General features: G+C 35.2%; 1 protein-coding gene across 2 annotated transcripts in view; it reads left to right on the plus strand.

Moving 5' to 3' along the window:
- Positions 1–18,710, plus strand: part of LOC114359650 (proton-coupled folate transporter) — a 41,320-nt gene that overhangs the window by 17,888 nt on the left and 4,722 nt on the right. Inside the window, exons 3-4 of one of the 2 annotated variants that reach the window (XM_028314119.1) lie at positions 1,628–1,849; positions 16,540–16,696. In XM_028314119.1, the coding sequence (XP_028169920.1) occupies positions 1,628–1,849; positions 16,540–16,696 (379 nt within the window). Of the gene's footprint in view, positions 1–1,627; positions 1,850–3,760; positions 3,983–16,539; positions 16,697–18,710 lie in introns of both variants that reach the window. The other variant, XM_028314120.1, reaches the window with a different exon arrangement.

Raw genomic sequence — 18,710 nt, forward strand, 5'->3', positions numbered from 1 at the left:
TGACGTATAGTTGTCACGTATGCAATAGGATTGATAACAAAAATGCTGCAAGGAAGTAGGTTACATTGAAATTAGCGGTGACTACGAACACAATGTCTGACAAATCAAGGTCAATATTTGGTTTTTTGTCGCAATTTCAGTTTTGTTAGCAGGCAAACGTTGTTGGTTTCTGGAAAACCAGTGGTAGAAGCGAGGTTGGGAATACATAATTGTATGATTTTAGCCAGAGAACATAGATTTAAAAAATTATGTTCTTTGATTTTAGCACATACTAGCCGCTCGGCTCTGTCACAGTTGCCACATCAAAATTTTGTCAGGAAATCCTACATATTCTAGAATATAATAATAATATAATTGTTTATATTGATATAAATTGGAACATGGAATTGAGTCGATGCCTGACCTTCCACAAGTTCACAACTCCAAAAATAAGTCCTAGTACATAAAAATGGTAATGTGGTGTAAAACAAGAAGTATCGATGATGCAATAAACATAAAAATAATAATCGTATTGGAAAATTACAAATCGCTAATTGGAAAACAAACGTGTTTTGTGGTTGTGGACGGCCACAGGCCTTAGGAAAAGTACGCAGCTTTGATAAACTTTGTAACCTCGCTCTATCGAAAACTGGTGAAAACTACCTCGCAGCACGTAGCTAACAAATAAATTGGAGGTGACTAAATAAAGTTGCACACCACAATATTTGTGGAACAAAAATTTCCGCGAGTCTGTTTGCATTATGATATACGAGTATTATCATACATCGCAGTATGTTTGCAAAATTTCAGTAAACATTCATGAGAAAATGTAGTTATTTAGAATATGCGGAGTACGGTCACAGAATACTTAGTACTAGTAGTAATACGGTGATGTTTGAAAATATGTCTGTTTACTTACATCTTTGTTCAACATTTACTTTATTATAAAGCCAACGTGTAGTAAGATTTTCAAACTAGAGTGCTTAGTTAAATTTTCCGCACATAACGTAATAATATGTTTTAACGACGTAGCCAACATGTAAGATTTACAAACTAGCGTACACACTCAATTACATTTTCCAGATATGACGTAGCCAACATGTATTTTTAAACGAGCATACTTACTTAGTTAAATTTTCATACAGTCACGCTACACGGCTTGGTGGTTCTCGTATCAAACTGCTATGTCAGAAGCAGGTAGCGGGTTCGGTCCCCGAATCATAAAAATATTTGTATACATGATCATTCCATAATGTTGGTCGTCCACCAAGTGTTGTTATTTCAGGCTTAATTTATCTGTCCAGCTCGCACTATTTCATTGATCTTATAAGTCCTGTAATATTATAGAGTCTGACAAAACAAACAAAGTTGATTCAATTTCTTCCACCATTTCATCTCAGCACCAACCAATGTGTTGTGTTGTGTCTGTATGTGGTGGTAGGGCAAGCTATATTTGAGACTTGTATAAAGGTCTTGAAAAGGCCCAGTAAACTATTTAGTTTTAAAGATTTTGAGATCTATGTTTGTTTGTAATGTTAAAGAATGTTAAAGTAGAATTAAAGAGTTTCTTTCTTCCACTTACATTTTTGCTCCCTTCTTTATTCTTGGTTCAGCCAGATTGTAACTAACCACAATTTTTTCTACCCAGGGTCCTTTGTCACGATCTACCTCTTCAGCAAGCGGTGGAAGATCGAAGACAGCGTGATCGGCGTGGTGGCTTGCTTCAGCAGGATAGCTGCTGCTGTGGTCTACGCATTGGCACCAGATCGTACCATCTACTTCTTGGGTCCAGTCCTGGATATGTTCAGTTCGGCTGGAGCTACGTCACTGAGGTCTATCGCTACGAAACTGGTGCACGCGGATGAAATTGGTGAGTCTTTACTGATGAAATGCTGTTTTTAGGTTTCCGTACTGCAATGGAAAAGGGACAGGGACCCTTTACTTATCTCGGGAACCCGTGTAAGGCGTTGCGACGCTTTGAGAAGCCCTGTTCTAAGTCTTCTCAGAGTAATTATACTTATAAAGAATGGGATCATGAGACAATCTTTAACTCGTATACGATATCTATGATGGAAATGGTAGTCAAATTCATGTAGGTACCTACAATTTAAACCAATTCGGAGGCGAATTTGAATCGTCGTTTTATAGAGGCCTTCGGATGCTGATATGCTGCAACGCTGCATGCGTTTTACATATATTTTTGAGTTATTTTTATTCGAGTTTATTTTTACTTTTTACGCCTCTTCTTTTATCACCATTGCACCATTATTAAGGTACTTGATACAAATAAGGCCTACCTAACTTTAAATGCTTATATTTCAATAAATATTAACGCCAATCAACAAAATCAAGGTTAATTAACTTCTTCCATCCTTTAATTTTAGCAATATTACAAAAAATAACACAATTTTTAACTAAATCTATTCAAAATAAGCAAATTACGAAACCACTGATTTTGGCTTTATTAAATCACCTACACGGAATAAGGCCTATGTGATTTAAATGCCTCTAGACCTTAAAATTGTGATTGTATTAAACAAAATGCGGTCTCATAACATTAAACACGTCGATTTGTTTGCGTTATCAAAATTTTACATATCAAGTAAACAGAAATATACTGTACATCTCTAGATAAACTTAAATTCCACTTATTAAGAATTATACATAAATTATAGATAAAATTAAATATTCATAGTAACAAAGTAATGATTCCTTACATATATTATCAAAAAAAATATCAAAAACAAACAATGTTATTTTTTTGCATAGGGCTTATTAAAACACCGTGTTCGAATAAGGCCTACACATAAAACCTTTCAAATAAATCAGTTTAGGAACATCATTTAGTCTTGAATTTTTGTAAACAAAATGAGATCTAATTTTTTGTTAGAACCAGGGCATAAAAAGGCTTCTGAATCATCTTTACGAACCTTTACACAATNAATTATAATGGTTTATATACAGTGATATAAATTGGAACATGGAATTGAGTCGATGCCTGACCTTCCACAAGTTCACAACTCCAAAAATAAGTCCTAGTACATAAAAATGGTAATGTGGTGTAAAACAAGAAGTATTGATGATGCAATAAACATAAAAATAATAATCGTATTGGAAAATTACAAATCGCTAATTAGAAAACAAACGTGTTTTGTGATTGTGGACGGCCACAGGCCTTAGGAAAAGTACACAGCTTTGATAAACTTTGTAACCTCGCTCTATCGAAAACTGGTGAAAACTACCTCGCAGCACGTAGCTAACAAACAAATTGGAGGTGACTAAATAAAGTTGCTCACCACAATATTTGTGGAACAAAAATTTCCGCGAGTCTGTTTGCATTATGATATATTATCATACATCGCAGTATGTTTGCAAAATTTCAGTAAACATTCATGAGAAAATGTAGTTATTTAGAATATGCGGAGTACGGTCACAGAATACTTAGTACTATTAGTAATACGGTGATGTTTGAAAATATGTCTGTTTACTTACATCTTTGTTCAACATTTACTTTATTATAAAGCCAACGTGTAGTAAGATTTTCAAACTAGAGTGCTTAGTTAAATTTTCCGCACATAACGTAATAATATGTTTTAATGACGTAGCTAACATGTAAGATTTACAAACTGGCGTAGCCACTCAACTACATTATATTTTCCAGACATGACTTAATAATACGATTTAATTACGTAGCCAACATGTAAGAAGAATTTTAAACTAGCGTACCTACTCAGTTACATTTTCAGTCAAATTGAAACTAACCAGAATCTTTCTTACCCAGGGTCCTTTGTCACGATCTACCTCTTCAGCAAGCGTTGGAAGATCGAAGACAGCGTGATCGGCGTGGTGGCTTGCTTCAGCAGGATAGCTGCTGCTGTGGTCTACGCATTGGCACCAGACCGTACCATCTACTTCTTGGGTCCAGTCCTGGATATGTTCAGTTCGGCTGGAGCTACGTCGCTGAGGTCTATCGCTACGAAACTGGTGCACGCGGATGAAATTGGTGAGTCTTTGCTGATGAAATGCTGTTTTTAGGTTTCCGTACTGCAATGGAAAAAGGGACCCTTATAGGATCACTTTGCTGTCCGACCCTTTACTTATCTCGGGAACCCGTGTAAGGCGTTGCGACGCTTTGAGAAGCCCTGTCCTAAGTCTTCTCAGAGTAATTATATAAAGAATGGGATCATGAGACAATCTTTAACTCGTATACGATATCTATGATGGAAATGATAATCAAACTCATGTACCTACAATTTAAACCAATTCGGAGGCGAGTTTGAATCGTAACGCTTTTAAAGAGGCCTTCGGATGCTGATATGCAGCAACGCTGCATGCATTTTACATATTTTTGAGTTATTTTTTTTTTTCGAGTTTATTTTTTACTTTTTACGCCTCTTCTTTCATCACCATTGCATCATTATTAGTTAAAGAAAAACTGGGCTACTAGACTTGAAATAGACTTCACTTATTTAATTCAACACAATTTAAGTAGGTACCTATTTAAACCTTCCTTTTGGTTTGTGTAATCTAAGGCAACACCTACTTACCTACTTATTAGTAAATCTCAGTACCTACGTGCTTCCATGACCATAGATTGATTCTGCAAAATCTTACCTTCCCATTATCCAAAACTCAATGTTACCTACTGAAACGTCGATGAATTTGGCAAGTGTTCGTTGCGGCATCTTTCCACTTCACTGGGTTGAATGTCCGTAGGTTTTTTTGCTGTAAAAGCCAACGGCCAGCCGTTACGACTTACGGCTATATTAAACCTAACCTTTACTCAGTCAGTTTTGCGAGCTCTTTTATGTGGATATATTATGTACTTATGAAATGAAGTATTGACTTCTTCATGCGCATTGGCGCATGCGGAAGATATTATTTTAAGAAATTTTGTAGAAATTAATGTTTTCAAAATAAAACCAGCAAAAAGGAGATTAAATTCACAACTAATAAATACTTTTTCTGTTTTTAGTTTTCGTGTAGGTATTAAATAATAAAAGAGCATTTTTTTACTTTTCTGTGATAAGTAAAACTACTTACATAAAATCTATCACTGAAGGTAGGTTAATATAGTTTTATGCGATCGTTGTCCGCACATAAATAAAATGCTAAAAAATTGGAAACCCATTCATTTCAAAGAAATAGACTTGACCTAATTAATAACAGAATTCGAAGTTTCCATTAAAACATATTGAAAATATTCCTTCGCATTACACTGTATAATTTCAAACTGAAGATAAAACTATCACGTGATTTATTTCTATTAATCAATTAGCGAAAAGTCACATACAGCCAACATTATTTCATTTTAACACGTACCCCGATTGTCGTAACCGGTGGTGAAAGTCTTACTTAAGAAACATGACTCAATTGCGGAGATAAGATTATGTATCAAGTCTCATCACCCGCTTGGTAAATGACCCGTCAAATCATAAAAAATCTATACTAATATTATAAAGCTGAAGAGTTTGTTTGTAATCTCAGGAACTGTACTGGTCCGATTTGAAAAATCATTTTTGTGTTGGATATCACATTTATCGAGGAAGGCTCTTAGACCCTATAGACAATAGAGGCGGGGCAGTAAAGAAAAATGTCGCAAGAACTGGAAATATTTAAATTACTAGCTGTGTCCGCGACTTCGTAGTTCGTACGCGTGAAAATAGTTTGAATAAAATTTCCTATTTTTGTAACATGTTTCTTTACTGCTTCGCCCCTATTGGCTGTAGGGTGATATTTTATAGCCTAAAGAGAAATATTTTTTCAAATCGGACCAGTATTTCCTGAGATTAGCGCGTTCAAACAAACTTTTCAGCTTTTTAATATCAAGTATAAATAAAAGTATAGATTTTCACGCGTGAAGTCGCGGGCACAGCTAGCCTACTTGGTAAGGTAATGTAATGCAATATTCTTCAATGCTACAGCGCAGCATCTAGGCATCTCATCGCAAAATTAGGCAAGTGTTGGTCAATATTTTGTAACGGTCTGTAAGATAATGAGGAAGCCATTTTGATGGGGATGGTATTATTAACCTTCCAAATGTAAGGCCTCTGCTATTTTAACCCGGTTTCGGAATTGAGATTCCAGCTTGAGCGTGCTCATCTTCTACTTATAGATAAAAATGTGAATACTTATTTCATACTTGCTTCCCCTAATGACTTCCACATCGCACGGTTGGTAGCGGCCTGCCTCCAGCGCCTATGTTCAACAGTGGACGTCGTGAAATGATGATGATGATGATACTTGGTTAGAAGATACGTTTAAAAGCCCTTTATCTAATTTCAGAAACCGGATAGCCATAAAACTTTCTTCATATTTTATTGAATCGAGTTTTTTGCGACGAGACAAAAATATACAAATAATTATAGGCTTTAAAATTTCACTGGAAAACCCCATGATAAAACTATCTGCAACATTCCAAAACATTGCGCAAACCATATTTACCTAAGATAGACGAATTTATTTACCCCTGTACAGTCGCCAGCTCATCATAACAAATAGTTTTCTTGTAAAATAGCATTTATTACAGCTAAATAAGCTACCACAGTATTTACCATGATTTGCTGTCTGTACAAATATTTACTTCCGTGAGAAATTATGTAGATATTTCGTGGTATTCTATTCTAAACGCTGATTTATCAAAATATATTAGAACAATGACTCGAAACATCCGCAGGAAGTAGTTAATCTTTTATTTCTTTGCAAACATAATACCTAGTAAAGATAAATAAGAATAGTATTCAACCTAATAAAAATTACTAGAGTCGCTATAAAAGACTGTCGAGTCTGGCCCACTTTTAGCTTGGCTCACGGGTCAAGTCGCTGGATTGAATTTTTTAATATTTTTTCTTCCAGTTACTGGGCCCATCTTCAATGATTTTTTAAATAAATTAAACACAAAATTAACAAAAATCTACTGTAGAATCTTAAAGTGGGCACCAGCCCACCACCAGCAAGTTACAGCACCAGCTAGGTAGGTATTTTATATAAAAAATGAATAGGATGTTGACACAATTGCATAAAATAAAATAAATACAAACACAAAGACAGAAACACACCTGCTATGTTGTCGCGGTTGAGGCCATTGTTCTGTTTTAATAAATAAATGGATGTTACTATGCAATTTATTAAAATAGTAATATTTTAAAAGTGCGATTGGAAATATTCCGACCATCGAGAAATTCCATCATGATTATCATCGTCATTAAAAAATCAAATCAAATCATTTATTTGCATTACATGTAAATAAATAAATAAATAAATAAATAAATAAATCTTTAGACAATTTCACACAGCGCCAGCTAGCCCCAAAGTAAGCAACTTAATGCTTGTGTTATGGGTGCTAGCTTAACGGATATACTACTTATATACTTTTTTTTTTAAATACATACATATTATACATAGTAACACCCAGACCCGTCACAGAAATTAAAATTCATCATTTCAATTTCTGCCCGGCCGGGAATCGAACCCGGGACCTCTTGGCATAGTAGCACGTTCTGAACCACTACACCAAACGGCCGACATGTGTGATTTGACCTTTGGTAAATGGTAGAGTAGTATACACATAGCAACATGACTTACTTATTTCAAAAACCCAATGATTCAGAGAATCAATGATGATTATGTTTGTAAGTGACTAATTTACGGCCCAAGGGATGGGAAGTTCTTTGTACAAATTAGTAAAAAGTTTAAAATCAAGTATTGTGTTTAGATATGTATGTAATGAATTATTTATTTTCTTTAGTTATGGCATTACTTACTTTTAAGTAACGTCATCATGACAAGAGCTTCTAAAGTATTTTCGGAAGAATGAATTTAACCCTTTAACCAGTACCAGGCCTGTTCATCTCCGCGAGTTTACATCGAAAACAAAACACGCACGATGGCCCACCTACAGGATACTATTCGACAAGGCCTCACATACGAGCGAACATTGACTCACGCACGCGTATTCTTGTGTATGATGGAAGAAAATAAAGAAAATGGTGTACTAAATACTGTGCAGCATTTAACTGCCTAAATGATAATAAAAACATAGAATGTACTTTTTTAAGTTGCCTCAAGACACTGATAGGTAAATAAGTAGTTAATATTCATGATAATTCATGCTATACTATGTATTTCCTCCGCCATTTTCCGCAGTTTGGCACCTCACGTCACATCATTTTACCGAAGTCAGCCCTATAGCTTCGGCGCAGTGCCGATCACTGACGTTTGTCAACAAAATGGTGCTTGACTCTTGAGACAGGCTAAATTACACCATATTGTCAATAACATTGAGCATACATTTTTTTAAATACCTTCGCGAAGTAAAACTTCTGTACGTAGTACTTATTATTATTCTGTGCCAGTACAGAGAAAAATATTTTTCATTGATTTTGAACCATAATATGTGGAGTCAATAAAGTTCAAAATGTGGTGGCAACAATTCAGCCACTACCTACCGGTAAAGTGGTTAAAGACATATTTTAGATACCTACATACATATTTTTTAAATTCTTTTTTTTCCATTGTGGTTTCGCGCGGTGTGCACAACTGCCATTGCCAAATAAATTATGACATTTCAAGTAAATAAATAAAATTAAAGACATAAAATTGAGACGATATCATCCTCCAGCTTACCTAGAGTTTAAGTAAAAATGTGGCATTTTGCTGAGACCGCATGTGGACTTCTTGAGAGAATTTGAAGTGATGTTGTAGTTATTTATTCTGTAGTTGTAGTGTGTTGTTCATTTGTACTACATCTAAAATTATTTTAATAAACGGCTAACAAAACGAAAATGGAAAACATGACGTTTCTTTCCCGCCAAGATGTCTTACGGTTTTTTTTTACATAGTGGCCAAATATTATTTGAGTTTGAGTTTACCGTCAAGAAGTCTTATTAAATGCAATTTGTATTGTCCTACTGATAAGATGCAGTAGGCCTAGAGTAAGTTTCCTCAAAATCTCGAAGGACGTTCACGACGCTATCTGACAGTTTACATTGATAACAGATGTCACTTTTGACGTTTGTTTGTATGTTTTAAGCATTGTCCTGCGCATTGACGCAATTAACTAACAAGTTAATTACACAGTAACGTGGAACAGTAACGCATTTTGATTGGAAAATTACATTGGCTTACTAGACATAAATATTGAATATCTTACTTCGCCAGAAAGATAGTATTATAAAAACAATATTATATGCACCTTCAAATAGCTATCGCAATGAGGAAGATGAGTGTAATTATTTTATAATGTAAAAAGATGAAACATAAAATATAAAAAATATTAGTGAAAGAATTTTTTCGATATCTCAAAAACTGAATTTTCTATGGGCATTCAAAGTTGGATGTTTTAAAAATCAACTCGCACTTGACCGTTTAGCGCGTGACGTCACACCGCCCGTTACCTCCGCCGGGATGGCATTGCTCCTTCGCGCGCTCATAGACTCGTACAGTCATTTCGAGTTTTATAGAATTATGGAGTAAAAAATACCATGCAGATATTGTATAGTAACCCTTTTATACTAATACAATGGTTAGTGCCCCAGAAAATTACTTTTAAAGCTAAGAAAAGCTGATAAATACATAAATGGTGTAAGTTAACGAAAAGGGAGAAAGCGTTATCTACAAAAACCAGTCGATATTATTGCAAAGATCATTTTAATGCGAGTACCTACCTAAAGACAAAACACCTACCATTGTATATTTTTCATTACAAATTTTTTATAAAGTATTTTAGTGACATTTTATTTGAAACAGTAGACAAAAAATAGAGAAACAAAACACGAGGCACGCACGCAGATGGGTTACTTAAAAAGTAAATTGAATCCTTTGAAACTTTAAAGACAATAAGACAATACTAAAAACTCTCTACCTACTTTAGCCCTTGTTATTGACTATGTTTTATGGTGGTAAAATAATGTTGTCGCTTCTTTGAGTTATCGATAAAAATCTATACGAACAAAATGTATTAACACATACTTTTCATTCTTGTGACAATCCGCCTGTAGAAGTCAAAGAGATAATAATACTCTAGAATAGAGTTATCGTCATCATCATCTCCCGCATGTCTATAGTGTTTGCTCAATGTTGATTTAGTCGATTTTCTCCTGAAAGGAACATGTAAGACAACAATAAAATTTCCAATTTTACAGACCTTCTAGAGCAGATGCCGCAAAAACTATACAAGATATAGAAAAACTTGACGGTCTCACCTGTAGCAAATTGAATAAGCTTTTTTTGGTTCATAGTAGTCATGTCACTAGGACGCATAGTTTCCGAGGATTAAGCGAAAAACCGAAAAGTGGTACCTTTAAACCCCCCTCTCCCCGCCGGCTCAAGGGCTAAGGGCGGGGAATTTTGCTATGTTCACCACCTAACTAGGCTAAATAAAGTCCCGAGGTCAGAAATTGTGTTCCACGGATTTCTCTCTACACCGTCGTTAAGGCATTCATTGACTGGACTATACCTACCTACATCTAAAACTATTTTAATATTCGGCTAACAAAACAAAAACGACAAACTTGACGTTTCATTTTCCCGCCAAGATGTCTTACGCTTTTTTTACATAGTGGCCAAACATTATTGACGGCTTACAAAACGAAAATGACAAACTTGACGTTTCATTTTCCCGCCAAGATGTCTTATGGTTTTTTTTACATAGTGGCCAAACATTTGAGTTTACCGTCAAGAAGTCTTGTTATAGCCTGACCAGGAACATAAAAACCCTCGCCATGTTGCGGAAAACTAATGGTACTAATTTCTGTTAATGGCAACAGTAACTGAAAACTTCATTGACATGTCACCTTGCATGTCAGTCTATTGTTGTCAAAGTGTAAACAAACTTTATTTTAAATGTGTGCAATTGATTTTGTGAATTAAATTGCTAAAATATTTTTATAGTCTTGAAAGAAAAGTGGTTCACGATGTGTTAATGTATTTGTCGAAGAGAAATACTAAGGGTTCGGACAATATTTTCATTGAATAATGTTTCCGACAAAGGTTGTCAAATTGACTGACATGTTTANATCAGATACGGTTAATATAAATAAAAAATGTATCGAAATGAACGAAAATAAGTTTACAGAGCGCAGCTAGCACCCGCGCCGCCCGTCCGTCGTTGCCCAACGAGCGGTGTGACGTCATCGCCCGTATTCCAGGGGTGCTATCAGTTTTCGCGCGTTCCCATATTGATTTGCTTATAAAATATTCAATTTTCGTGATATTAACAAAATTTTTTCACAGTTAGTCTTATTTTAGCTTAAAGTTTTTGTTAGGGCTGAAAAAGGGGAATAAATTTTGATTTACATCTTCCTCATTGATAAACAGGCTCGTTAATCAATAATGAAACATTATGGTCATCAATTTACACTAACAATAAACAAAAAAAACATTAGATAGCTAGAATATAATAGGTTTTTGGTATTAGGTAAAAACGTCGATAGGATTTGTTAGCCAGCAGAATAGTACAAAATGTAGGTAGTAAGTAAGTTACCGTGCAAAGATTGAACCCGCGAGCTCTAGCTTTAGGACCAATTCCATCAACAAACAAGTTTAAAAATCATAGTTTCTGAGCTGTAATTATTATGACAATGGATTGTTTGTTGTTATTATAGGAAATATTGAGTAAATCATGTATAACCCTCCTTCTGGCGCAGTCGGGTAAAAAAAACAACAAGACATTAATTTGTTTTAAGCAAATTAATAACTCTTTTTTTCTCCTGTGACAGTATCCGTTTTTATGACAACTGAACTATGACTCTGAACCTAGATGTTATAAATTATGTTTGTTGAACTCGTTTTTGTTAATAAAATTGGGCCATAGTAGAATAGAGTTTTCAATAACTACGCCATGATACTGTGTTGCATTATTTCCATGTGGATAATTAATTATTTTTGTTTATCGTTATCACAATTGGACACTTAATACGCAATAGGCATTAGGTATTTTCCCTTATACGGCTAATTGGTGTAAAATGACCACAGGCTATCAAGGTCGGCTCTGTAACAAATTCACAATGGACGATGGGTTTAGGTAAATAGTACCGTCCATAATGCACTATTGTTCATTAAAGTACAACATAATTAATCTAAAAATAGCCAATTAAAGTTACACGAGTTCGATGGGAATATTCCTAAAGTAAAAAAATAATATTTGATTAAAATGTTTTCTATACTAATACCTAGGGGGAGTCCGGGAGAGTTTACCCGCCTTCCACTAAAATGCTCATAAATATTTCTATACTTACAAATCGCTATTTTTTATTAATTGTATGTTAAGCTACATTATTTAGCTATATTTTCTTCTAAGAAAGTTTAATACATCATTATTAGTTTAAGAGTAATTAACAATTTTAACCAAAGTGATATTTGGCTAATATCTCCCGCCTGGGTGGGAGACTTGACCCCCCAAGTAGGGAGCCTTTACCCGGGTTTAAAAATAAGCAAAATAATCACTAAAAATTATAATACTATAAAGAAATGTAATCTTCTTGAATGAAAATGTGTAACAATTTAATTCTTTTGAGGTTTTGAAAAAATCAGCAACGTTTTTTCTATTAAAACTGGTTGATCTGGATAAACTGGTTTCTACTGGGGCAACGCCTCTAATTTTCCTTTATCAATGTAACATACCCATAGCATTTCTTATTACTGACAGATCTAAATTGCTCCTATTTCTAGATGTTCCTTTTTATATTGGAAAGGCATTTTGGATGATTATCTGCAATAAAAGTACCAGATTACCCTGGGTAAAGTCTCCTCCCGATGCCAGGGTAATGTCTCCCACCCCAGGCCAAGCTGTCCATTATTACATTTTTATAAAAAACTATAATACTTAAGTAAAAACTGTCTACCGTAAATGGAACTAGGATAATTACATTTACGATGTATAAAAATGATATGCTGGAATTTATTCATAGTAACCAACTGAAATCAAATATCGAAAATTGAAAAAAGTTACTTTTTGGGCTCGAAAATGTGTTATCACTTGTCACTCCTAAACCGAACTACCAATCGCAACGGCAATGCGTGAGCGAGGTGGGACGCACCTAAGGAGTCTAAGAAATGTGGCTACATCGCAATATTTAGTTCCATAAAAATTCTATGAGCAGTGGCTATTGTCTCCCACCTGCTAAACTGTCCCGGACTCCCCCTACTTAGTAAAATTTCTCATTCTCCTTAAGTTACCTTTGAGGATTGAATTTCAAAGCGAATTCACGATTCAGTTTACAGTCTATAACTACGTGATATCTCAATTTAAAATATCCATAACAACAAAATCATCTAGAAGGTACAAAAATAAATTAGTGATAGTTTTGGACGTAATTCTATAATAATGCAACAATAATTTTTGTAATTTACCCAAACTGTAACCGCATTTGCTCGTAAATTGGCAACAGATTAAAAAAGCATTTGAAGCCACCCCTAAACCCTTTGCTTTGAGGATCTAGTCCAATGAATCGTTATCTAGTAGTTATAGGGTTGCCATCACTGAGGATTCGGATCCGGACAAATTGTGATCTTCCCTTCCGAACTTTGCCGGTTTTTGTAGTATAGAAAGTCGAATTGAGAACCTGCTTTTTTGAATTCGGTTAAAAAGGACATCATACCAAGGTACAGGGTCGATTTAAAAACTTATCAGTTATACAGGGTGTTAGGTAAATGGGTATATGAGCCGACACTAGCCCATGTTAACATGGTCATAATTATAAATGGTATAGTGAAGTCAGAAAATTGATATCTTCATTTTAATTATTTTATTTTCATACAAATCGGATTTTATAAAATTTATTTTGTATGAAAATTAAAAAAATTAAAATTGTGACATCCAATTTCTGACTTCACCATACCATTTATATGACCATGTTAACATGGGCTAGTGTCGGCTCATATAGGTACCCATTTACCTAACACCCTGTAGATTGATATTAATTTTTAAGATTATGAGGGTTTCCTAAAAATTTGTAATAATATCGTTGGGTTTATTTGGTATAATTCTATCTTTGAAGCATTTACTTAATTTATTTAAAACAATCATACAGCTTTTATCAGAAATGTTCGGAGTTTTTACAAAAGTCTAGATGGAAACCCTAACATCCCTGTCAACACCAAACGCGTTCCAAAGATACTTTGATACGGGCGCATTTCAGTCCCCTGGCACTCGGAATGATGCAATTTGTTCGACAAAGTTTAAGCAGCTTGAAGCACGAGACTTGGAAGATAAGCTGCTTTTGGCTTTAGCGTAGACGCTCTAAGATCTGTGGAAGATTTTGTAGATATCTCTTTGCTATCTAAAAAACTCGTTTTTGGATTTAATGCAGGTTCTTTTAGTCATTGATTTGATGCAATTTGTCAGGTGTGATACAGGCCAAGAGAGCTTCCTCGTTGTGGATAAAAAAAAAGATTTAGGAAAATTGTATTCTGGTTTCGAATCAATGATAATAACCAAAACTAAATAACTGTCCAACACTGAACCGTGACTGAACCGTCCCAGCTGACATTTAAGTTCGATTCACACATATCAGTGAAGGCACAGTTCCGTCACAGTGTCCGCTCAGTTCAGTATCAGTGCTACAGTGTATATATTTTGAATATTTTAAAATTTCAGAGCGCTGTTTCAATATTCTTGTTTAGAAACTATCAAGTAAGTTATTTTGTTTTTGATGCCGCGGCGTCGTCCGTGATCCGACAAAAAATATCGTCGTCAACGAATAGTCTGTGTTTGCCGATGTCGGCACTGACACTGAGAGCACTGTGTCGTCACTCGTCAGTTCGTCACTGACACTGACAAGTGGGGATGCGTTCATAGAAACTGTATGAAAGAATATTTCCACTGTGCCGGTACTGAGCCTGAACTGTGACTTCACTGATATGTGTGAGTCGACCTTTAGGAGGACGCTATTATCATATCAATACTTGATCATTAGTTTAGTTCCGACTCTTGCCTCGTTGGACAACCAATAATTGTCATTTGTGGCTTTGGCTAGGTTTTTCCTTATACAGGTGTTAAGGCAAATAGATAATTCCGATGATAGTACCTACTAGGTATTAGTTAGCACTAGTTAGATCATACGTTTGATCCTCCAAAAAAATCCTAGCTATAGAGTATTGCCTACAAGATACGTCCAGGCCAGGCCAGGTAGAATCAAAAACGAGTTTGATGATACATTATGTATTTTATTACCAGGTAGAAAATATTTTTAGAGATTAGTCGCAGAATGCATCTACGCGTGAGTAATAATAAAACTTGCAGGCTTGGCTTTTTTGACTCTATTAAATATATTTTTAGCAAATAAATAAGCACGACCTTTTGTTATAGAAACTTGTTCTAAAACTCACCTAGCAAGTGTGGTGAGATATTAGAATTATTAGAAAAATATGTTTTTTAAATGTACTATCATTATGTAGGTAAATTGATGTAGAAGTTGATGGGAAATGGTTGTGTCCATTCTCCTCTTAACCTTCCAAAATAAATGCACTTACATATTAGATTAAGCAACTACATAAAAAAAGAAAGTAAACAATTTAAACTTTTTCTTATCGTATGAGTCATAGTCATAGTCATTTATTCCATAAACAATAAATAAAATCCTGTAAAGATAGTAAAAAAATCCTGCTAAATGTCGACGCTCTCAATCGGATAACACAACTTTTTCAATCTCTCTCAAAATAGATTACCTCATGCTACTTAATCTATTTTAAAGTTCGACAGCTTTACCCAATATCACCGTAGGCACAGAATAAGTATTAGACTCAACATCAAATAAACCACACCTTCCGCGACGCGAACTTTAAAAATTTTCTTCTGACACAATCATGGTGCCCCAACAATATTGGTGTTATTTGAAAGCCCAATAAATAAACTTAAAGAAATTTTTTTTTTATATACACTTAACAGGTACCATAAATGTGACTTGAAAAAAGGCCTCACTTGGGGCTCACCTCTGGGAACAATCAGACCAATTTTTGTGTTTATAAAACCAAATAATGATATTAGGTACATGTCCTTTTTAACAGATGGGTAGCGATTAATCCCAATTTAACAGTTTTATAGCCATAAAATTTGCTTCTAAAAACACATTTTTGGGGTAAAAACCTTTCCTTTAATGAAATGAAGTTCAGAACTAGGCTTTCAAATGGAACCAATGTTGGTGGAAAGTGGGGATGCATACGTTTGAGAAGTGCTTGTTGCGGGAGGTGCGATTTATTTGATGCCGAGTGTAGTACCGTAGCTCAATGGTCGAAGCAGCTTAGTCGCTTGGCAAGCGAAAGGTTATGGGTTCGATTCTTCCTGGACTTTTCAAGGTTCTTAAACTTATCTCTTAACAGATGGTCGCAAAATCCATAGCGTAGAAGATTTTTTTTTAGATGGTAATTATGCATTAGATTGCAAACCCGCCGCTTTGGTCAGGCGGGTTATGTAGGACTCTCCAAGAAGGACCTATCCTATCCACTAAAACTCCATCAGTGTACTTCTTTCTGAGCATAGGTACTGGTGAACGTTAACCCGAGTTATCCAGCTTAGTAGATTTCAAGTACAACGAATTTGAACCTTAACTCCTTCTGTTACAGGCAAAACTAGCTCTCTAATCAGCATCTCCGAAGCACTGGTGCCTGTGATATACTCGCCGGTATACAGCAAGGTGTACCTCAGCACTCTGTCGACCTTCGCTGGGGCGTTCTACCTCATCAGTGCTGCGCTGGCTGTCCCCGCTATAGGTATATTGATGTGAGTATAAATACTTTAATATATTATTAACTAAAGCCTGGTCCGTGAGCACGTAGAATTTTGTCCAATGACCCCAAGCTGGCCATCCTTATCGCTCGCGCGTAATTATGTTGTTGTCGTGCTCGCACACTCACTGCGGGCGCCCGTCGCACAGTTGCGATAGCAATATAATTACGCGCGAGCGATAAGGATGGGTAGCTTGGGGTCATTGGACAATATTCTACGTGCTCACGGACCAGGCTTTATCTGCTTAATATTTTTTCTGAAGACCACTACGTTTACCATAAGGTAGGACAAGCTTTTAGGACATTGTATGTGACATGAAAATAGCCTTAAAGAATATGAATTAGAATCGTTAAGAAATGCTAGGAATGCATAGACATGTACTGAAGATTACTCAACGCAGTGGAGCTATTCTCCAGTGCCATTTCTCTATAGCTGTCATCTCAGTAATTTACAGACTTTTGTGCTTTAAGTGAGAGGGCTAAATATAAAAATAGATAAAAAAGTAACAAAGATAATACGTCATTTCCATTAAGGTATCTGGAAGATCTATGCGGTAGGAAACAGACTGGTCACAAAGAATTGTAATAAAATAGTAAACGCAAAAAATGCAACCAGAATTATCTCATTTATTACATACCTAGTTGACAGATGGCTACATACTTAAAGCCCTTGAAATATTGTAAAGACTGATGTAAAGTCATAATTGGCCTACAAAATCTACTAAAAAACATTGTTATTAGATACAGATTGATATTGTGCTGTGTACTATCCTTAAATAAATAAATAAATAAAGGCACATTTATTTACTGAGGGCGTGGCTCGTCTCCTAATCCTTAATACTTAAGGTCGGATCAGACATTTACATATTCAAAGGATCAACGTCTGTAGTCCACTACCTACCTACTCAGATTTGGAAATAAGACAAAGATATTTTTTGCACGAGATTAATGGCGAACGAAATCTGAACAAAACAGAGGAATGCCTGAAATAAGATGCACAAAATACGAACAGAACAGTTATAGCTAAAATTACTTAGTATTTTTACAATACTGCATAATCCGTCTCCTGTTACATTGTCAAGAGTTTTTCAAGTCAATCGTCAAGAGTTATCGGCTGTGTAATTGTGTAATGCAATCGTATTCATTTGACAGTTCAAAACGTATGTACGTTATATTCTGTCAAACGCCTTTTTATGCAGATTTTATCGTACGTTTTTAATTGTCAAATGAATACGATTGCATTACACAATTCCCCATCTTTTTTCCGCGTTATTCAATTTATGATTTATTTGAAGAAATTAAAGACCAGAACCGCAAAAGCTTAGTAAAGGACCATAGGTACAGGAACTATTATTAGAAGATCCATCAAAGATACTACTCCGGATGTGACCATAACTATAAGAGTCGGGGCATTAGATTTCTAATAAGTACTTCATCTTCGTTTTCATATAAAATTAGGCTCTTATTTATAGAACTTTGTTGATATTTTTTGCCGATTCTATTCTGCATCACACAGCCCAGCCTCACATAGCCAATTGCATTTTTTCACGTTTCCCAAGTAGCGGTTCTAATGACTCGCATTACAAAATGCAGACAAAAAAAGACCTTGCGGTCAACCGAGAGCTTGCCCTTACCGTTCTGTCAATGATCGATTTCTAAATACCTTGAACCGATAATTTCTATTTGCTATACCTTTGGCCTTACCATACAAACCCTATGGTTATTTCGAGACATGGTTGCGGTAGCACCATGTAAATTGACAAACAAAACCTTGGGTGTGGAAAGCGGAAACTTAAAATAAACTAATTTGGTTTGATAAACTGTCGCAAAATAATTTAGGTGGGGAAAGTAGACCAAATCCTTCTTTTACTTCTGGTGAATTAGAGAGGCTCCTGCAGTCGATGTTGATGATGGTGATAAAGCAGTGTCTGTATTTGTGAATTTCAAAAATCAATAATTACTTATACTTAGGTAACAGAAAAGTCGATAACAAATTAACAATATCTACC

Source organism: Ostrinia furnacalis, unplaced genomic scaffold (genome assembly GCF_004193835.3).
Source record: "Ostrinia furnacalis isolate ACB-3 unplaced genomic scaffold, ASM419383v2 OfSCF4536, whole genome shotgun sequence".
Lineage (NCBI taxonomy): Eukaryota > Metazoa > Arthropoda > Insecta > Lepidoptera > Crambidae > Ostrinia > Ostrinia furnacalis.